Source organism: Oryzias melastigma, linkage group LG21 (genome assembly GCF_002922805.2).
Source record: "Oryzias melastigma strain HK-1 linkage group LG21, ASM292280v2, whole genome shotgun sequence".
NCBI classification, from domain to species: domain Eukaryota; kingdom Metazoa; phylum Chordata; class Actinopteri; order Beloniformes; family Adrianichthyidae; genus Oryzias; species Oryzias melastigma.
This window is the reverse complement of record NC_050532.1, coordinates 28,007,736-28,028,328: the sequence shown is the minus strand read 5'-3', so window position 1 is coordinate 28,028,328 and position 20,593 is coordinate 28,007,736. Positions and strand designations below refer to the sequence as shown.

Below are 20,593 nucleotides of genomic sequence, written 5' to 3'. Positions count from 1 at the left end.
CGGCAGCCTGTGAAAAATCAAAATGTTGGAAAAAAGGAAAGTTTTTTATTTTCGTGTTTTTACCTAAAATTTATTATTATTTTTTTCTTCTCTTTTTTTCAAAAGCTATGTATATATGGAGGGTGTTTCAGTTTGGCCCCTAGGTGGCGATAACGCTCTAGCATTACACCTTATTCTAGAAGAAGAAAGAATGAGGAAAAAACAACGTTTTAGACCACAGTTAGTTACATTAAGAATATTGCCTTAAAAATGATAAAGTCTCCCTCTTTTACTCACACTCCTGCACAGTAGGTGGCGGTAATGCACCTTCACGTTGGCGCCACCCGCCACTTAAACCCCAAGAAGAAGAAAAATACGTTTGTAAAACTCCTGCATGTGAGTTTATGAAGATGTTCATTTATTCAAACTATGTTTAGGTCAACAGAGTGTTAGCATTAGCCGTCCTATGGGAAATCCCATTATACATTAGCATCAAGCTAGCAGACTTTAGCTTCATAAGTTCGATTGATCTCTACTTTTAATGGAGCGATTATTGATCTATTAAGCTTAGATTGATTCAGATCGATCTTATCAAACACTAACTGTTTCAAATCAAGATCAGCTCAACAGATTCTTTCGGTCGGGTTCTCACCTGGATCTGGATCAACCACAGACTCTTCTTTAGGACCCTCACCTGTCAGAGTTCCTGCAGGTGAACATCTCCCCTCTGAGCTTCAGTCAAGCTGTAATTTTAGTCTCTGTGTCTTCTTGGGTTGCTTGTAGTTTACATGTAATTTTCATATATTTGACCACAAGAGGCAGTTTGGTGTTCAATGATCCATCAGATCTGGATCTCCTGGAAGATCCTGGAGGGATCTCCAGGCTGAAGCTCAGATGGACGCCATGTTTCATCCTGAAACTGAGACGTTTCTGTGGAAACAGAGAAGAGAGGATGGAGATCTGTGAGAGAGGGAGGGGTGACAGCGATCTGATGACCCGCAGCCCCCCCTCCCTCACTGAGCGGTTTGATGCTCCCTGGAGCTCCGTAACCTAATGCGATGAGGGAGGTGTGGCGTCACCTGACCCCCCCAGCGAGCGGCGGCACTGCTCAGGTGTCGCTCAGTGGAGACACGGAGGAGGAGGAAGAAACACGCAGGAAGGAGGACGATGGCAGGATGACGGAGAACTTTGAGGACGTCGGTGAGTGGGTGGTCGTGGTCACACTGGGGGGTGTGGGGGGTCTGGTGGATTGTGACAGCTCCAGGTCTCACCTGTGTCTCCACAGATGCTGCTCCAGACCTCTCAGAGCCTCCTCCTGAAGTAAGTCCTTCTCTGGGGAGATCTGAAGATCTTCCAAAACCGCTCCAGTCATGTGATCAGTTCTGGACAAATGAAGTCCAGAGTGAATTTCACCGGGTTACTTTGATATCAGCGAATCAGAACCTGACTCCATGTTTCTCTGTAGGAACCGGAGCCTGAAGCCCCCCAGCACCCAGAGAGCTCGCAGATCGAACTGGTGTCTGTGACGGAGGAGGACCTGCCTGCAGTCGAGACCCCCACCACCCTAAACGTCAGCCCTCTGGACGGTTCTGCTGCCGATCTACAGGAGGACACAGATCCACCAGAACCAGAAGAACCGCAACCGGCAGCTGCATCTGCCCACAGCATGCCGGTCACCAAGGTGCAGCCCTTCCTCCCTGGTGAGAGTTCCAGAGGTTCTTAGGGTTCTAAAGGTTCTGGGGGTTCTAAATCTTCTGAGGTTTCTGGTAGTTCTGCAGGGTTTACAGATTATTTGAGATCTAAGAGGTTCTAAACGGCCTTAGTATTCAAAAGGTTGATGGTTCTAAAGGTTCCTCAGGTCCATGTAAGCTGCTGTGACGTTTCATTTTCACCTTGACGACCTCCGTCTTCTTCCAGACTTTACACGTTCTTGTGTGTTTAGGATCATCCACCAACTCTATCCCTGAGTGATCTTGAAGTCCCTCTTTGATCATCTTCTGATCTGTTTTCAAAGTATTCCCAGTGGATTAACGGTGATGGTGTTGTTTTTGCCAAAATCTAAAAACTGTCGTTTTCTTGGACATAGTTTCTGCAGAGTGGCAGGAGTTCATTAGAAATTCATCTCCAAGTTGTGGGTGGGGCTGTTGGCACGGAGTAAGCCAAAGCTCATTTCCCATCATCCCTTTGTTTACACACTCTCCCGCTAGCTTAAAGCCCTTCACACCCCCAAGCTAACATTAGCACTGCTACATGAACAGCAGTAATATCGTCTCTGTCCATCCGTTCAGTTCTGATCCACATTCCAGCTCAGACCAGGAAAACAAAGACGTTCCCGGATCTATCTGTCTGCCATCAGAATGGAGCGGAGCAGGAAGCTTGTGGTTTCTAGTCATGAATCTAGTTCTGCCTGGAAGATGTTGGGAAGTCCTGAAGAACCTGCATGAACCCGCCCATCCTGGATCTGAGAGTTCAGAGAGAGTTAAGAACAAAGCTGCTGCTGCACGGTTCTGGTTTCTCCTGATTGAGTTCTTGTGGTTCTGCAGACACTGATCTGGAGAAGAGCTGGAGGAGCCGCCTGGTCCCCCATCGTCTGGAGCTGCTGGTGGCCGCCTCCCTCCTGTTGGCCGTGGCGTTCTTTTTCAGCGTGGGTCTTGGAGGTGAGAGCGCCGCTGTCGCAGTAATGAGGCTCTGCGGTCAGCCGCCCGTCTCCATGAATGTTTGATGACCTCCGACTGTTACTCAACCTCCCAACAGGCGGATGCTCAGAGCCGACCCACAGGAACCATCCCACACAGAGCTTTTAGTTTGACCAGAACCCAGAAACAGAGCCTGACGGGTCTGCTGGCCTCCCAGAACCTGTGACTGCAGGCAACCACCAGGACTTTGGTTTAAATATACAAACAGTTCTAATGACTTTATTTGAAGTAAATAATAAACCTACCAAAGTAGCAAGACTTTAGAACGACCACGCTTCCTGTTCTAGACACTAGGTGGCGCTCAGTACTGAGCCAAACCAGCAGGAGCAATGATGTAGTGATGAAGGCACTGCAGAAGCTCAGAAACTTCAGATGCTGATGTTCCCCTGGAGGAGACGATTGCTCCTCCAAAAGAGACGATTGCTGCTCCAAAAGAGACGATTGCTCTTCCAAAAGAGACGATTGCTCCTCCAGGGGAGACGATTGCTCCTCCAGGGGAGACGATTGCTCCTCCAAAAGAGACGATTGCTCCTCCAAAGGAGACGATTGCTCCTCCAAAAGAGACGATTGCTCCTCCAGGGGAGACGATTGGTTCCTTTAGAGGAGACGATTCAGTATCTGGGTTAAGCTGTGCTGGATCGATGGAACGTGAATTACACAGCTGGCAGACCACATGTGGATCACGGTGAACATGATCCCGATGATCCACTGGAGTGCAGCAGATCAAAGTCCACCAAAGACTGGGTCCATAGTGATCCAGAGTCCCAGAACCTGGACGGACCTCCAACAGTCCCTGAGGTCAGACTGATCTACCAAATTCAGATGAACGATTTTTAGGCTGAAGGCAGATAAATTCTGGAAATCTTTAGCATTTCTAAAACACAAACACTTGAACCTGCTAAGCCCAGACAGACCAGAACCCTCCAGAACCATATTTCTACATATGATGAATTGGGAGTGAGAACGTGAAGGGTTCCTAAAATTTTCAAAGAGGAGTAACTGAGCCTCTGTGACTCAGAACCAAATGAACGATGGTTTCTCCTTTGCTCTGTCGGGTTCTGGACCCTCCTGGTGTCATGTGTGGGTCTGGACTCCTGAAGCATAGTCTCCTCACAGCTCCTCATCCGAGTTCTCTTCTCTCTTGGAACAGCTGGATGATCGCGGTTCACATCCAAACCAAGTCCACACGGCGGTTCCTCTGAACAAGTGTTCCCAGAGCTTCGTTGAAGACGTTCTCCAGGTCCGGACCTCCTCAAAGCTCACCTGTGTGTTCTGTGTCCTGCAGTGGGGCTGAGCTGCGTGGGTCGGTTCCGCTGTGGTTCTTCACAGAAGTGCGTCGCCTCCTCGGCCCGCTGTGACGGGGTGGTGGACTGTCCCAACCAGGAGGACGAGCTGGGCTGTGGTGAGACTCGGATCCGCTCCGGAGTGATGCTGAATGCTGGAGCAGGACTGACGCGAGTTCTCTGTTCACATCAGTGCGGCTGAGCGGCAGGAGATCGGTCCTGCAGGTCCAGAGACGAGGAGAGTGGAGGACTGTCTGTGCAGACAACTGGAACAACTCGCTGGGACTCTCCGCATGCAAGCAGCTGGGATACACCAGGTCTGCCCCGGTTCTGGTCCAACAATAGCCCCCCCAGCACCTTCTGAAGGTCTGCTCTCTCTCTTTTTGGTGAAGTCCACTGTCTGCCTTCTGTCCCATCACTGAGAGAGCAGAACTTCAGGTCTGAGGAGGTTCAGGGGGAGGGGGGGTCATCTGTACAGGCTAGCAACAGAACCAAAACATGACAGAACAATAGTGGGTCAGAACCTGAGGAGAAAGGCTCAGATATGGGGGGTCAGCAGGATGCCCTGCTCTAGGGCACTTCAACACATCAGCGTTTGGGTTCTGAACCAGCAGCTGGTGGCTGACGCTGTGCTGTGGTTTCAGGTACGTGGAGTCCTTCTTCGTCCCTCAGACCTCCATCGAGGACGACCTGCAGAGCAGCCTGGTGTCCTTGGACAGGATGCAGTCTGATGTCATCAAGCTTCAGAGCGCCGCCACCTTCAGGTGCGCAGACCACACAGTCCAGACCAATCTGGATCTGCCTACACCAACCAGAAACAGTAGAATTCTGTCCAGAATAGAGCAGGAACCAAAGAAGAACTCAACTCAGAACCAGCACCAGGAGAGAAAACATGAGGTCCAACACAGCTGTTTCTCTGGTCTTCATCGTTCTTCATCTTCACCTGTGAACGTTCTTAAAGAATCTGAGACTCATCCTCATCTTCCTCCCTCTTCATCCTCGTTTTCTTTCATCCAATCCCACAAACTAGAAGCAGCAGCAGCTTCTTCTCTGGATGTCCTCTGATCCACGGAGCGGGTCAGAGTAAATGGTAAATGGCGTATACTTGTATAGCGCTTTCTACCCTCCTTCGAGGGCCCAAAGCGCTTCACAGTCACAGACCCATTCACACATTCACACATTCACACACTGGTGGTGGCTCTGCTGCTGAACACTGGCGCCAACCTCCCACCAGAGGCAATTCGGGGTTCAGTGTCTTGCCCAAGGACACTTCGACACATGGGGGGGTAAGGCGGGGTCGAACCCGCTCACTTCTGATCAGGAGTCGACCGCCCTACCACTGCACCACAGCCGCCCTATAGTATTCTGAAGTTCTTCTCAGGTTCTGACCCACAACACTTTTCTGATTTGTGTTTTACAGTAAAAGTCAGTGCAGCTCCGGGATGGTGACCACGCTCAAGTGTCTGGGTGAGGAAGTGCTGCTGTGAGGCCACAGGGGGGCGCTGTGAGCAGCTGTGTCTTAAAGGGGGTTCTGATGACCAAGGAAACTCACTTCAGCTCAGAGAAGATCCACAAGGAGGACCTCAGTAGAACTGGGATCAGAGCTAAAGAGTGGGAGGAGCCTCTGATGAGGTTTTCTGCTGTGAAAATGATCACATGATATTCTCCAGTGTTCTTCTGGGATTCTGAAGAATCTGCAGCTAGTCAATCGTCCAGAAGAAACACTTGACTGATGAGAGTAATTGTGGAGGGTGCTTCATAGATAAAACTTCAAATCTTCATGAGGATGAAGAAGGTCAAAAACCCAAAATATCTACAATTCAGTTTGATTTTTATAGCCCAATATCACAAAACAGTTTTTCTCTTGGGCTTCATACCAGTAATAGTACGAAAGCAGAAAGTCAGTCATAAAATATAAACGATAATTCCTGAACTAAACTGGTTATCCCTAACTTTAGACCAATGTGTCAAAGTCACGGCCCGGGGGCCGGATCCGGCCCTCCAGATCATTTTATTATTATTTATGACCCGATGTTATCTTGCCCTCATTTCTAACTTGTATAATTTTAACAAAATATATTTTTATGGAGAGTAAAATATTGAAAGTTAAGGATGTCCACCTGAAGGAGAGGTCCTCTCCCAGGACGGACAGACGATTTACCAGGACTGTTAAAGAGGAATTAGCATATCTAACTTTACAACTACGTATTTGAATAGAGTTCGGCCGGATACGACGGGGGGGCAGGTGGGGACGAGCCAGAGGCGAGGTCTACGACCAGTGACAGGATCACAGACGATCCACCTGGAGGAGCAACACATGAAGTCCACTGCACCAAACAGAAGCACAGAGAACTAAACAAAAGTAAAATAGTGCATTGACCCCCCCCGTGTGTCTTCAGAGTGCGGCTCCAGGCCTCGGTACCAAACCCGGATTGTTGGGGGGAACCTGTCGGCGCCAGGTCAGTTCCCCTGGCAGGCCAGTCTCCACTTCAGGGGGGAGCACATGTGCGGGGGCTCGGTCATCTCCCCGCTGTGGATCGTCACGGCGGCCCACTGTGTGTATGGGTGAGTCCAGCCTGGGGGGTCTGAACGGTCCTCTTCTCAGTGTGGAGCCATCACTGACAGGCCCCCCCCCCAAAATAATAAAACTCTGAAGACAAACGTCACAAAGTCACCCGTCCTGGTGGGGATGAGGGTTCCTGGTTCCTACAAGAACCATTAAGCCCCTCCCCCTCCACCTTCTCATTGGTTCATCTCGGCTCTGTGACGGTCAGCGTCTAGACTGAGATCCGACCCAAGATCTCAGGAGAAGCTTGGTTGAAGTTCAGAGGTTTTCTGAAACAGACAGGTGAGGTGATGATGGTGAAGATGAAGGTGGTCCACCTGAGAAGAGGACATGAGTAGATGCTCGGTGAACACGTCTTCTCCTCTCTGACGTCGTCCATCCTGCTCAGGTTCAACAACTCCTCCATGTGGAGGGTCTACGTCGGGCTGACGGAGCAGCAGATCCACGCCGCCCAGTCTCTGGCTGTGAGGAACATTGTTTACCACGCCCGGTACCGGACCAAAGGGCTGGACTACGACGTGGCTCTGATGAGACTGGACCAGCCTCTAACGTTTAACGGTATGATGATCTGCAGATCACGAGCTTCACAGAAGACTCTGGTTTCTTCTCAAATCCACATCCTCATGGAGTCAGATCATCAGTAAGCAGGATTGGCTGATCTGATTCTGGATCTGGAACTTCCACATCCCTCTTTATCTGAGTCTCCTCAAACCTCAGTTGTCCTCTCTGAGCTGATCTTCTTTGAGACTCAAAGAACTTAAGAACCCTCAGATGTCCTCGCGTTCTACCAAACTTTCTGTAAAAAGCTCCATTCGGGTTTCAGTGATGGATTAACCTGATCTCCTCCTCAGGCCTGGTGGAGCCCATCTGCCTCCCCAACCATGGGGAGGACTTCCAGGAGGACACCATGTGCTGGATCTCTGGCTGGGGGGCAACAGAGGAGGACGGTGAGTCAGATCCAATATCGCAACACAATTATCTCAACAGGCTTCACCTCGGTAATTGTCCAAAAATTTAAAGTCAGTATTAAATATAAACAGCAGTTGGTTGCTAAACTAAACAGACTAAACTGGTCATCCCTCCCCTGAGATCCTCCTTCTTGGTAACAAAAAACTCCTAAAAAAATAGATTCTGGGGGAAGAGACAGAAGAAACCTCAGGGATGTCCACATGAAGGACGGAAGGGGGTTTAAGATGAGCCAGAGGCGAGGTCCACGGCCAAGAACAGGAGCACAGACCAGCCACATGGAGGAGAGCGGGAAAGAGGGACAACACATGAACCACACTGCACTAAACTGAACTAAATGAAGACGAAATGATAAGGAATAGTGGAGTAGACAGAAACAGAGGACAGAACCAAGTTCCCAGAACTTCTCACGTCTGGAGGACCAGCAAACACATCAATGAGTGGAACTGGTCCAAACGTGAACCTGTAAGACCACAATGGAGGCAGAACAGCAGAACCTCATTGAGAAGGTTCAGCTGAGAAGAGAATCCAGTTTTAAGGTTCACTGACAAACCCAAAACCACCAAGAAGAAGACCTCCAGCAGAGGACCACCTGGATCCTCCTCATCCATCCTCAGTGAAGAGGAGGAGACACTTCTCTTTGGAGTCACTGACCTCTGGGACTGAGCAAAGTTCTCTGTACGCTGTGGTTCTAGAACTCAGTACTCTGGTTCCTTCTTTCTTAGGTGGTCTTAATGATTTTGGTTTCTTCACCCTTTGGTTCCTGAGCTCAGGACTGATCTGATCTTAGGGTTTAAAACAGTCTTTGGTTCTGGTGTTTCTGGTTCCCTGTAGATCTTCATCAAGACATTTGATTTCAGATCTGCTTCCTCTTTAGATTGTCCAGAGGCTCATTTTCCAGAGTTTGGTTCTGTGTTCCTCCGTCCTTCATCCTAACCGGACCCGTCCTGATCCGTTGATGTTTGTGTCTCTCTGCAGGAGAAAGCAGCATCGTTCTGCGCTCTGCAGCGGTCCCGCTCATCTCCACCAAAACCTGCAACCAACCGGAGGTTTACAAAGGCCTGATCTCATCCTGGATGATCTGTGCAGGATACCTGGAGGCGGGGGTGGACTCCTGTCAGGTATGAATGATCCCACCCCCATTTAAAGATGCTGTTCTACTGAGATGCGTTTGTTCATTCAGTAGAGGAACAAATGAATCTCAAACAAGTTGATCAACACCGAAGGCGTTTAAATTCTGTGATGACGGAGCGGAGATGATGTCCAGAGTCCACCAAAGAAAAACAACAAGGCGGGAAAACGTTTGTACCTCAGTAGCAGACCTGAGGTTGCCGGGGTAACGGTTAATCGACTTCATTTGATGCTTTGTAAGCATAATATTTTAGCAACATGCTAACGTTTTTGGCTAATTTAGCGTCTACTGAGGTTTTTTGGGCTAATTCTGAGTTAAGGTAACATTTTAGCAATGTGCTACCTTTTTTGGCTAAGGTGGAATCTATTGATGTTTTGTGGAATAATTTGGAGTTACTAATATCTAAGCAACGTTGGAGGTTTTTTTGTTAAAATCTTCAAATTCTTTGTACACTTTCTGCAAATTATGTAAGTTTTGTATCAAAACGTTCATGATTTAATTTACCATTAAAATAAATGTTTTTAGCGTATTCAACAAACAGCTTTAGCATCTTTAACGACCACATTCAGCAAAAAACAATCACACTAGAATCATCACAGTTTACATCGTTACGATCCAACCAGATCGATCTGAGACGAGTTGTCAATCAAATCGACCTTTACCTTCATAAAATAGTTAAAAATGAGATAAATTGATACCATCCAGTGTGGTAGAATGTTCTGATTATTCTGATGTGGAGAAACAACAGGAGGCTGAACTTTATTAAACCAAAATATTTAACATTCAATCTTGTTTACTTGTTTGGCTTCATGTTTAATTTATTATTTTGAAGAAATACAAGGAATCTGGAAAACATCACCTGTACTGATCAGTACCAGGTATTTGAGTCTCACTGGAGGGAGTTTGAATAAAGATGTCCTGGATCTATTTTAGAGAACTGGATTGTTATCGTCAGCCTCGATGAATCGAATCGGTTCATCTCTAAGAGGTCAGCTGACTGACCAGCATGAACACCTGAACCTGAGGGTTGTCACATGGTCTTACCTGTGCAGGGCGACAGCGGCGGGCCGCTCGCCTGCGAGGAATCATCAGTGTGGAAACTGGTGGGGGCGACGAGCTGGGGGATGGGCTGCGCGGCGAGGAACAAGCCCGGCGTTTACACGCGCATCACCATGGCGCTCAGCTGGATCCGCAGACAGATGGAGGTCAGTGAGACGACGGCCTCGGGGGGTCACAGGTACTTCTGTAGACTTCAGTGTGGAAATGCTTCAGCGCCGACCTGCAGCTGGTTAGGGTCCAACCAGGTCCCCCTGAGCGGGTCTTCTCAGAACCACCCAGGACGGTCCGGAGTTCTGCTCGAGTCGTGTCTGAGTTAATGGGTCACTTCTGTGTCTTCCAGAGAGAAGAGGCTCAGAAGATGAACAACTGACCCTCTGACCTCTCCACCCCGGCTACATCCACAGAACCCGCCCCGCACATCAGAACCTGGGACAGAACCGTGCAGTCCGGGTGGTCGCTACAGAGACTGATCAGCAGAGTTAGGCATCGTTTATTCCAAAATAGAAAGCTCTAAGGCAAACAGACAAAAAAGGTGAACATCACTCGATACAAAGCAACACAGATCCAAAGTGGAGAGTAGGCGGAGCCTCCACCTGTGGGACAGAATCACCGCCGTCCCCACGCCGGCCCGCTTTGAGCCAACAGATCCAACACTTCACCACGAGTCTGCAGGGACGGGATCTCCTGCAGTCCGAGTCCAGAAATAAAAGCCGCTCCGGCGTTGTGGGCGTGTGCTTAGTGTCGTGATTGTGCGTGAAGGTGTGGCTGCAGGCGGCGTCCGCCTCCACAACTTTACATCAGGAGTTTAGTGTCTCTGCGACCAATTCCACCCAGATCGGACTTTGTGCTTCTTGGCAAAAACTCTTTAGAAAACAGCAGGTAAGGCCTTGTTAGCGTCGTGCGTTTCAAACCAATTCCAAGAGCGTGAGCTTCAACTCTTTTAGAAAACTTTGAAGGGCCCTGGAAAACAGGGCGGAGCTTCCACCCGCGTCTGTACAGAAATACTCCTTTAGAAAACGAGCCACGGCTGAACCAAGCACCAACGTCTGTGTAGAAAAATAAGCCTCTGACGTGTTTGCGGCTCCGAGAGCCCCGCCCACATCTACTCAAACACAAGCATGCAGGAAGTGAAGACAAACGGTACACAAACGGGTCCCGGCCCGGCATCCAACTTGGGCTCAGGACCCGACAAGACGAGCAGAACTAAACAATATTTATTAACGGAGCATACGGATGTGCCTCTGGTGTTTTAACACGTCGGCTCTTCTTCTGGAGCTTAAATATACAGAAAAGTGCACTCGTCTACATGATCAAACCCAGGGGCAGTTTGTGAAGTCAGCCGCCGGCGCAGGCGCTCGGTCCAGGGTGGAGGAGCGGGACGCGCGGCGGCGCCCCCTGCCTTTGTGCTCTGAAGAGACCTAAAGCGCCTGCGTGAGTCCACGCGCTCACACGTGTCGGCGTGCCGCGGAGCGCGTCCTCTACTGCAACGAGTCGCTGTTGTCCAGGCCCAGCCCGGCCATGTCGGCGTCCTCGTCCTCGCTGTCCCCCGACTCGTCCTCGCTGTGGCCCCCCAGCATCACCTGCTGCACCGCCAGCGTGGCTCCGTCCGACGTCAGGCTCTGCAGACCCTCCATGTTCATCGTCACCATCGTACCTGCAGACCAGAGCGCACGCCGCTTACACCTGCACACGTGAAGACGAGTGAGACGACTCGGGAACTCGGGACTCTGCGTACCGTCTGGCATGGTGACCTGCTGGTGGGGGCCCCCCCCAGCTGCAATGGAGTCGGGCCAGAAGCGCTGCAGCGGCCGGTTCTGCGGCGTCTTCTTCTTGGATTTGGGCGCCTCAGAGGAGCTGGCGTCCAGCATGGGCTGCAGGATCCGCCTCCGAGCGTTGATGAACCTGGAAAGAGCCGAGAGAACAGAAACCGCCACGAGACCTTAACGTCTAAACCGTTTTCAGGATGATGTTACTCTTCATTTCATAGGTTGACGTTCCTGCTGCGGCGGCAGACGTCTCTGCTGCTGTTGGGGCAGGGGCTTGGAGTTCACCTGTTAATGTCATAAATGTGGTGGCAGGAGCGTCAGCCGCCGCTGCGGCGACGGCAGACGTTTCTGCTGCTGCGTCTGCCGCCGCAGGAACAGTTCCTGCCGCAGCAGGTGTCACCACAGTGCAGACCAGCTGCACAGAGAAACCCACCAGTTGTTGACTTGCAGGAGTGTCAGGTTGGTTTGCGTGGCGATCTGCTTCTTCTCGTCCTCTGTCGGGTACGGGTGCTGCAGAGCCAGAAGGAACAGCATGAAGCTCCTCCAGCAGACGTTCGGCATCAGCTGCAGACACACTCACCCCGATGTGCTGGAAGAGCCAGGAGCGCATGACGTTGGTGGCGTGTTTGGGAAGGACGCCGCGTTTGTTCTTGGTGGAGTTGTCGTCGTGATTGAACAGGTTGACGTCCTGGTGGAACTGCAGCTGAAACTGAGCACAGACGCCCCGTCAGAGATGACCTGCAGGAGTTCAGACACTCTGGACCCGAAACCTGAAGAACCCCACGATTCTGAACGGACAGAACCAAGTGGGACTTCTTGGACTTAACCCCGCCCACCTCGATGCAGTGAGGAAAAGGTCAATCGGGCGAGATTTGGGCCCACTGAGTTCAGAAAAGCCCCGCCCCCAATGATCCACTGATACATTAAATAAAGATGCAGTCTTTGGAAAACCTTTGAAATCAAAGTTTATTTTTGACTGTTTAACCCTGTAACAGGCTGGTATCCCATCTACAGTAAACCCCGCCTTTCCTGATAGGATAGGCCCCAGCAACCCCACAATAAAGAGCTTGAAAAATGCAATCTGACTGGTTGTCATAGGAGCCAATAGAGAACTGCTCCTTATTGAAATCAGCCTCTAGTGGTCATTCAAGGAACTGCAACATTTGTTTTGTAGCATATTTAGAAAGGGGGGCGTTGGCTTCACCTGTTGATGTCATAAATGAGGCGCCTGACAGTTTTTGAGTCGTAAAGAGTGTCAGAGAAAACAGGTTGATGTTCTTGGACCTTCAGGGATCGACGTTGTACCAGCAGAACCACACAGAACCGCTCTGAGAAACCTTGTAGTCATTTTTGACTTGATGTTTTAACTAATTCAGTTAGGGTAAGAAGGGGGGGGGCAGTGAGAGAGAGAGAAGGAAAGACAGAAAAAGAGAGGGAGGAGGGACGTCCTCAGAGGCGCCCCTAGTGGTGGTTTTGGGGGGTGCTGTGCTCGTTCAAGTGAGGCGAGCTGCTCGCTCTACGCGTGGTCGATGGCGCGCTCCTGTCGGACACACATCGTACCTGATTGTTCTGGACGCGGATGGTTCCAGGCGAGAGAGTCTGGGTCACCACCTGACCTTGAGGGGTAACCACGGTGACGGGCTGGTACACGGCCCCTCCTGAAACACACACAAACGCTCAGCCTCCAACTGCTGCACCACACCCGAGGGGCGGAGCTCGAAACGTACCTGCCACCATCTGGTTGGGGTTGACGGCGGTCACGGTGACGTTGCCCTGCTGCAGGGTGGAGGCCGGGACCACGATCTGACCCTGGGGGCTGATGGCGCCGGACATGGAGCTGGGGGTCTGCACTCAGACCGGGAAACAACGTGACCTCGGGGTCGCACACCTGTGGGAGGGGCTGATCGCAGCTTACCTGAGTCTTGGTGGGGGAGAAGGCCTGCCCCTGCACGGGCGAGTAGGGGCTGCCGGGCTCGCCGCTCAGCAGCGTCTCGCTGTTCATCTTGGTCTTCAGGCAGGCGATGTAGCGGCTGCAGAAGTCCTTGCACAGGTCGCTCACCTTCTCCAGCTCCAGCAGGTGGATCCGGAGCACCTGGATGGCCTTCACCATCTCCACATAGGAAAACAGACGGCACGTGTCGTCAGCATGGACCCTGCTGCGGTTATGATTCTGCAGCCGAGGCCGTTCTGGACTCTGATCCAGAACACCACAGAGAAGCTGAGCTCAAACATTCCAGGAATCCAGACTTGACCTTCTCCTCTCTACACCTGTGTGACCTCTGAGGACCGACCAGAGATCTGAAAGAACTCTGAAAGAGTTGATTCTCACCGACTAGAACTTAGTGGATCCACAAAGTCTTCCTCCACCCTTTAAAAAAACAACTCAAATGTATTTATAAGGTTGTTTCTATGATAAACAGAAATCGGCTGTTATTCATTCACACTGCCCCCTAGGCCCTGCTGGGTGCACTGCAGGAGGTACTGTTGGAATCAAAGACAAACGGCCTGCTGTGAAGCCCCTGATCAAACCCGGACCTCCTTTCTCAACATTTCAGTGTCCGACCTCCTGCTCCTTTAATCTCCTCCGAGACGCTGAATAAAACAGCTGGAAAAAGAGCTGCTGCTGGGCTGAGGGGGCGGGGCGTTACCGAGGCGACTCACCAAGTTGTCGAGTTCGGGGTCTTCGCTGAAAAAGGGCCGGCCTTCCTTCTCCTGACTGCGGACGAAGTTCTCGATGTCCACGTCGAAGCTGGCGGAGGTGATGCAGTCGGCGCTCAGCGTGGACTGCTCGCACTTCTCGAACAGCAGCGCCAGCAGCGGGAACAAAGGATGCCTGGGGAGGGAGGAGGCCCCCAAAGAGCTTCAAACATCCTGAACACCACAGACGCTCGTCCCTGGAAGCTGATCTTCTCTACACCACATTCTACATCTGTTCTGACATCAGCAGCACCGGTACCGGTAGATCGACGCCTTGTCTGCATCCATGGGGTTCTTCAGCTCCGTGTGGCCCGGGCTCGGCATCTCTGCCAGCGGCCCCCCGATGAAGGTGTGCTCCGAGTCGCTGTCTTCCTTTACCCCGCCCTGCATCTGTGGGACGCAGACCGAGAAGACGTGAAGAACCAGAATCCAGAATGTTCTGCTGAGTCGAGGAGCTCCATGGTTGGAGCTTTCCTCAAAGAATCAACAATCTTATACGAACAAAACAAAAGAAAAAACTTTATTGAAACGACAGAGATGGCGCTCATTTCACCTGGAAGAACCGTCTTCATCAGATCATTCGTTTGTCCTTGTCTACTAAAAAAATACCAGAACATTTTCAAGAAACTATCAGGAAAACTCATTCAAATCATCCAAAGAAGGCAGAGGAAGAGGAGGGACACGAGGAAGGACACGAGGAAGAGGAGGGACACGAGGAAGGACACGAGGAAGAGGAGGGACATGAGGAAGAGGAGGGACACGAGGAAGAGGAGGGACACGAGGAAGAGGAGGGACACGAGGAGGGACACGAGGAAGAGGAGGGACATGAGGAAGAGGAGGGACACGAGGAGGGACATGAGGAAGAGGAGGGACATGAGGAAGAGGAGGCGTCTGAGGATGAAGCTCTGTGAAAACATTCCCATCTCTGCAGCAGAGCAACCTGATCTTCAGGTATCACAGATCCACCTGCAGAGATCTGGTGGAGAAGACGTTCGCTCTGCTCCTCATCCTTCCTGATGATGTTCTCCACGGCATTGATCACAGCAACATCAATAAACATTGGAGAATTAGCTAAAAGAGTCTTTGGTGAACTGGAAGTAGAAAGAATCAGGATTTTGGAGGAAGTTCTGTCCATGAAGATCTTCACTTCCTCGTCCAGCTGACATCCGGATCAGAACCATACGGCTGGACATTACCCAGATTGATGGACATTTTTATGAAGATTTATGCTAGTGAGACACAGAGCTATCACAATCAGATGGGGCGGGGCTACTCAGCCACGCCCCCTCAGAGGCGATTTTGGAAACAGAGGCTTCAGATCAACATGAAAAATGTCTTTTTAAGACATTTAGGTTGTAGGATTTTGGTTAAAAACTTCAAAATCATCAGTAAAACACTCCTGGGAACGTTTTTTTTATATATAAAAATTGTCATGGGGCAATTTAACATTCTTTGCAAGAAGATTGCAGGAGGCAAAGAAGACTACAGCCGAAGAGAAAAAACGTTCAGCTTGGATCTTAAGTCCACCAATCAATGGATTTCGTCATGTGACGACAGTAGCTCCGCCCTAACTGGACCGCCATTTTTTATAGAACTAGAACCATTGGGAGACCAAAAGTAGTACAGCCCATTGGGTCCATTTAATGATGGAAGGCTCAAAATACTGGATCGGTCCGATCCACTCATACGGCACAAGAGCAAAGACAGCCAGCTGGGAGTCAAACGCCGGCGTCCTGATAACAGCTGGTTAAACATTTCACTCACAACAGGGGTGTCAAACCCGATCGCACAGGGGGGCAAACCCAAAACACACCTGAGGACGTAGGCCGAACAGGACAAAAATGTATTAAAAACACTAAAACAACATTTATAAAACTTTAAAAAACATAATGAATAAAAAAGGCAGCTAGCATGAAGCTAAAAAAATAACAAAACTTCAAAATATCCAAAAAACTGAAAAAAGCCTAAATTAGCGTAAGCAGCTAGCATGTAGCTAAAACATTAGCCAAACTTTGAAATAGGAAATAGCCTAAAAAATCTTAGTAAATCCCAAAATAGTCCAAAAACCTGCAGAATGCAAGTTTTTAAACTGTAACTTTTTAACATAAATATGATAATAAAAAGGCAGGAATATTATTCCAGAATAAATCAATTTAAACCTTAAATAACTTTCAATATTTTTCTCTCTATAAAAATATATTTTGTCAAAATTGTACAAGTTAAAAATGAGCTCAAGATAACATCGGGTCATTAATCACAATAAAATGATGTGGAGGGCCGGATCCGGCCCCCGGCCCTTGACTTTGACACGTGTGATCTACAAGCTCAGGACTGAACGGGGCTTCCCGTCACTAAATGATGGACCTAGGAAGCTCGTATGAAACCACACAAGAGAACTTCTTGTGTTCTGAAGGTCCAGTCCCAACATGAGGCTTTAGAACCGGATTATCATCAGCAGGAGCTGTCAAAGAACGGAACTTCAGATGGAAACAAAGTGTGTAAGTTCTGAACTGACCAAGCTGCTCTGCTCAGAGGTGACCAGACTTTAGGGGCGTGTCCTTTGCTGGCTGCTGTATTCTGGGCTAAAACAAGTGGAGGACACACTCAGCCTTCAACATTCAGGAGGGGGGGACACCTGAAACACCAGGTTGATGGTTAACTTTGACCGTGTGCAGGAGGAAGCAGCTGATGGGGCTCAGGTGTGCCGGACCCACCTGATGCTCCTCCTTCGGGTACTTGTCAAGGGAAACTGACTGGGCCGCCATCACGTTCACTGCAGAAGCTGCAGACCGCGGCTCATTCTAGACAGCAGGACCCGGGCCCACCTGCAACGACAACACGGTCACTGACGTCATCGTTCTGTCAGAAAACACCGGAGCCCAACTTCAGAGTCCGCAGGACCCCCGGGGGGGCCGAACCAAGCCGCGCGTGAAGGGGGCGGCAGCTGACGTTACAGCTCCCCGGGAATGACAGGCCTCGTCCCGGGGGGACGTAGTCCCCGTGGGGGTGTCACATAAGAACATTTATTTAGATGTAAAAACAGCGGAGCCTCCGTTAGCCGCAGCTCACTAGCAGGACCAAGCGGCACGGGCGGGAGGTTAAATCCAACGCACCCCTCAGGCTAACGCTGGCGAGCTTTTTAAAACGGGGGGTTTGTTTTCTGCACCGCCGAGAGGTGCAGTGCGCTCGTTAGCCCGACCCCGACTAAAGCTAGCCCGCTGGATGTCGGGACATGAATAAAGAGAGACGGGAGGATTTTTCAGGATGTAAAAACACCCGCCGTCATGTCTGGAGAGGCGGGAATCTCCAACCAAACATCACATTTAAGATTAAAAAACATGCTAACTGTGCTAGCCTGGTTATAAAAAAAGCCCGCTGCGGAGTGATACAAAGGGAGCTGTCTGACGCGGAGCTGCGGCCTCTGCGATTAGCCAAACACTTTAGTGGATGTTGGTTTTCTCCTTCTTTTTAATGGCGCTAAGCGTTTGGACTGGGGCAACACAAAGCGCTGGCCGCGCACCACGTCGCCGGGTTGATCTTGAAATCCTCCCCTGTGAGTCGATCAATCATGCGGGGACAGCTGCGTCCCCTCCCTCCCTCCCTCCGCGCTACGGCTGCATGTGTCGGGCCTCGCTCGTGGCTCTCGCCCTCTCCGTCTCCACCATCCTCCTCTGCCTGCAAACGCAGACATATTTAACCCCCCCTCTCCCTTCTATTTTTTTATTTATTTGAATTCCTCCCGCAGCTCTAACGCGGGGCTTTTGCTTCCCGGGACGCCTTCCGCCGCCTTGACTAGGTCCGCGCTCCTCGCCCTGGGGCATTTTTACGTGCGGCCCAGATTGTTTGATTGATAGGGAACGGAAAAAGAGGGATTTTGAGTGACAGCTTACCTGAGTGCCAATCTTCGTCACACTGACAAGCGGCTGCAGCAATCGGGACCCGCAGTTGTCGCGTTGCGTCATCGCGCAGGGGCACGCAGCGGCGCTCGGCTCATGTTTATGGATGAGAAGGGCGGAGCTCTGACGTCATCGTGCCTGCGAGTCCCTGTGGCCTGATTTGGAGGCTGTTTGTCAGGACGCGCGCGTGCGCAGGGGTGTGTCTAAGGAGGGGGGCAGGGGTGCCTCGGCCCCCGTAGAATCTTATTGGCCAACCGAGCTCCCGCCCCTCCCGAGAACGGTTCTGATTGGTGGATGGTCCAGTCCGTTATCTGATGCAGACAGAAATGGAGAAAAACGGATTCGGGGGCGAGTCTGCCTTTTGTAGCGCAGCAGTCAGGAGGAAAGGAGAGTTTGAAGGCAGTTTTAGAGCTTCAAACACACAGAAACCTGGACTGGGTATGAGAACTATGAGTTCTGACTTGAAATGAATTAGAACAAAGGCTGTTGCTGTCCCTTGATCATCTTTTTTGTGGTAAAATTCTGTACATTTCCCATCAAACTAAAGCAAAACTGATTTACTTTTAGGCTCTTGATGGGATATTTCCTTCAGCTGACTTCCTCTGTAAAAAGTTTGGGGTTGAATACAAAAACTGTTCCTTTTGTAAGAAATGTTTCAAAACGTCAAAGGACATTTTTTTTACTATTGCATATAGTTTTTTAATTGATCCACAACCCGGGTTGACCAAATACATCCAAGTTCCAGGTGTAAAATTAAATTGTATATGTTTGTAACATAAGAAGTCATATTTAAATTGTTCTAAAAGTTCTACGCTTCTGAGATTTTCCCCCCAAAAATAAATATTTTAATTGTAAACACAACTTAACAGTTTTTCATAATCCCTATCCATCCTCTTCCACTCATCCAGGACCGGGTCACAGGGGCAGCAGACTTCCCTTTCCCCGGCCACTTCCTCCAGCTCCTCTGGGGTGACCCCGAGGCGTTCCCAGACCCTCAGAGAGACGTAGTCCCAATCTTAACTCCATATGAAGGAGCGTTTGTAGTGGAAGTGGTGTCCGAAATATTTGAATGAAGATCCCATCCTCCAAGCGGATTCATGTAGAGCCCTCCGTCGTAAGCAGGTTCCGCGTGGTTCTGGGTTTCTTCACGTGGGTTCGCTCTGAAGCGCAGAGGTTTACATTTAAATGTAAATAACGACTTTTTGTTGTAGCATGACCTCTTTAAAGCTATAACACTGCTGTGGTTATGTATATTTGAGCACAAACTCCATAATCATCAAATTAGAAAATATTTTAATGAAATGTCTTTTTCCTACATTTTCAATCCAAATCCAATTATCCAATATTTTAATAATTCATAAAATAAATAAATCAGAACAAAATGTTTGAAACTAGCACTAAGGAAGATCCCTTTAAAACATTTACAGGTATGTACCCCTCATTTTCTATTAACTGCTTCATCCATAAACTTAATAGAAAATAAATATTCTATGAAACTTTAAAGTTTCATATGTAATATAAAGCTTTTGATAACCCCTAATTTAATGTTCATCATGTCTATGTATCCTTTTTATTTTATTTAAAATGTTTGTTTTTTATTATTGTGTACTTTATATATACACATATATATTATTTACAATTTATGTGACTATTCAAATTGTAACATTTTGTACAACTGTTTCATATAATGTAAACTTAAACTTTTGTCCAAAAAAAAAAAAAAGTACATTTGTGCGCTGGGAGCTCCGCGCCGCTAATGCTAGCTAATCAGCAACTATTGATGATGTCATCAAACAAATTCAGAGACATTTTTCCATAACTGTTTGGAGGGCCAAACTGTAGGGGTAGGGAGAAGGGAATAGTTTGGATTGGACCGTAGTCTCTCCAGTGTGTTCTGGCTCTGCCGCTCGGCCTCCACCCGGTGGCCAAACACCTCCCAGGGAGGCAGGGAGCATCCGGACCAGATTCCCGAGCCACCTTAACTGGCTCCTCTGGATATCTCATGATAACCTTTGTGCTGTTTTCCCTTTTGAAGAAGTCAAACTGCAGTAAAATTGTTTGAAAATGGTTGAAAAGCTGAACCTACGCCCCCCCCCTCCATGAACTTTGATCTCATTTTTACCCCTCCATCCATCCATTTTTTCACCCTCTTCTTTTTGTTGGGGATCTTGTACATTTACTGTATAATATTCATTCATAAACAAAAAGTTTGGTTTTAAAATCTAAACTCTTCTTTTTTCATGTATGCATTCATTAAAATGTTCTGAGACTTCCTGGACCGGATCCTGGTGTTTATCACCAAAAGACCACCAGCAGAACAACTGAGTGGGAAGCAGTTTATTGACAGCAGCAGAACAGAAAGACTTTTTTCAATGGTGCCACCATGTGACTGCTGGGGGGGGGCGCTCCCCCGCTAGTGTTGGGGCGAGGGTCTGCCAGAAGAGGGCTGGGGAAGACGATATTTGGCCATCTCCAGGTCCAGGTCGGCAAACGTGTAGGGGTTGTAGGAGTGGTGCTGGTAGTTCTTGTAGGTGGTGTTGTCAAAAGGCTCCT

At 49.4% G+C, this 20,593-nt stretch overlaps 3 protein-coding genes across 7 annotated transcripts in view; 1 reads left to right on the top strand and 2 right to left on the bottom strand.

Moving 5' to 3' along the window:
- The first annotated feature begins 800 nt into the window (after window positions 1-800).
- On the top strand, window positions 801-10,413 carry tmprss3a (transmembrane serine protease 3a). Its single transcript, XM_024287078.2, has 14 exons — window positions 801-1,179; window positions 1,265-1,299; window positions 1,445-1,679; window positions 2,523-2,636; window positions 3,961-4,077; window positions 4,152-4,275; window positions 4,603-4,722; window positions 5,379-5,425; window positions 6,358-6,523; window positions 6,913-7,082; window positions 7,376-7,471; window positions 8,469-8,611; window positions 9,675-9,827; window positions 10,022-10,413. Exons 1-14 carry the CDS (start codon window positions 1,038-1,040, stop codon window positions 10,049-10,051), a joined length of 1,692 nt encoding a protein of 563 aa, XP_024142846.1. The 5' UTR covers window positions 801-1,037; the 3' UTR covers window positions 10,052-10,413.
- pknox1.1 (pbx/knotted 1 homeobox 1.1) lies at window positions 10,154-18,174 on the bottom strand. Of its 4 annotated transcripts, XM_024287086.2 has the most exons (12): window positions 18,035-18,057; window positions 16,859-16,969; window positions 16,660-16,779; window positions 14,404-14,534; window positions 14,109-14,280; window positions 13,363-13,557; window positions 13,175-13,292; window positions 13,008-13,105; window positions 12,028-12,156; window positions 11,881-11,957; window positions 11,417-11,583; window positions 10,154-11,335 (listed from the first exon to the last, which is right to left on the bottom strand). In XM_024287086.2, the coding sequence occupies exons 4-12, from the start codon at window positions 14,532-14,534 to the stop codon at window positions 11,160-11,162; spliced, it is 1,263 nt and encodes a 420-aa protein (XP_024142854.1). In that variant the 5' UTR covers window positions 16,660-16,779; window positions 16,859-16,969; window positions 18,035-18,057; the 3' UTR covers window positions 10,154-11,159. The 4 variants fall into 4 exon arrangements, with proteins under 4 accessions (XP_024142854.1, XP_024142852.1, XP_024142853.1 ...); XM_024287084.2 differs by lacking the exon at window positions 16,660-16,779 and having other exon boundaries at window positions 18,035-18,164; XM_024287085.2 differs by lacking the exons at window positions 16,660-16,779; window positions 18,035-18,057 and adding an exon at window positions 17,665-17,941.
- Window positions 18,175-20,362: 2,188 nt separating this feature from the next.
- ndufv3 (NADH:ubiquinone oxidoreductase subunit V3) overlaps window positions 20,363-20,593 on the bottom strand; it is a gene marked incomplete in the record, with an annotated part of 5,197 nt that continues 4,966 nt past the window's right edge. For both annotated transcript variants that reach the window (XM_024286688.2, XM_036209618.1), the window contains 1 exon segment: window positions 20,363-20,593. In XM_024286688.2, coding sequence (XP_024142456.1) covers window positions 20,454-20,593 — 140 coding nt within the window.

What these genes read in the sequence shown, in the direction of transcription:
- pknox1.1 (XM_036209619.1), bottom strand. Translation starts at nt 18,106, where the DNA reads ATGACGCAACGCGACAACTGCGGGTCCCGATTGCTGCAGCCGCTTGTC. An exon ending in GACAAGGCGTCGATCTACCG is followed by an intron (nt 14,281 to 14,403) that starts GTACCGGTGCTG and finishes CTCCCTCCCCAG; the next exon opens with GCATCCTTTGTTCCCGCTGC. An exon ending in GGCTCTTCCAGCACATCGGG is followed by an intron (nt 11,958 to 12,027) that starts GTGAGTGTGTCT and finishes CTGGCTCTGCAG; the next exon opens with CACCCGTACCCGACAGAGGA.
- tmprss3a (XM_024287078.2), top strand. Translation starts at nt 1,038, where the DNA reads ATGAGGGAGGTGTGGCGTCACCTGACCCCCCCAGCGAGCGGCGGCACT. An exon ending in GACCACGCTCAAGTGTCTGG is followed by an intron (nt 5,426 to 6,357) that starts GTGAGGAAGTGC and finishes GTGTGTCTTCAG; the next exon opens with AGTGCGGCTCCAGGCCTCGG. An exon ending in CGGGGGTGGACTCCTGTCAG is followed by an intron (nt 8,612 to 9,674) that starts GTATGAATGATC and finishes TTACCTGTGCAG; the next exon opens with GGCGACAGCGGCGGGCCGCT.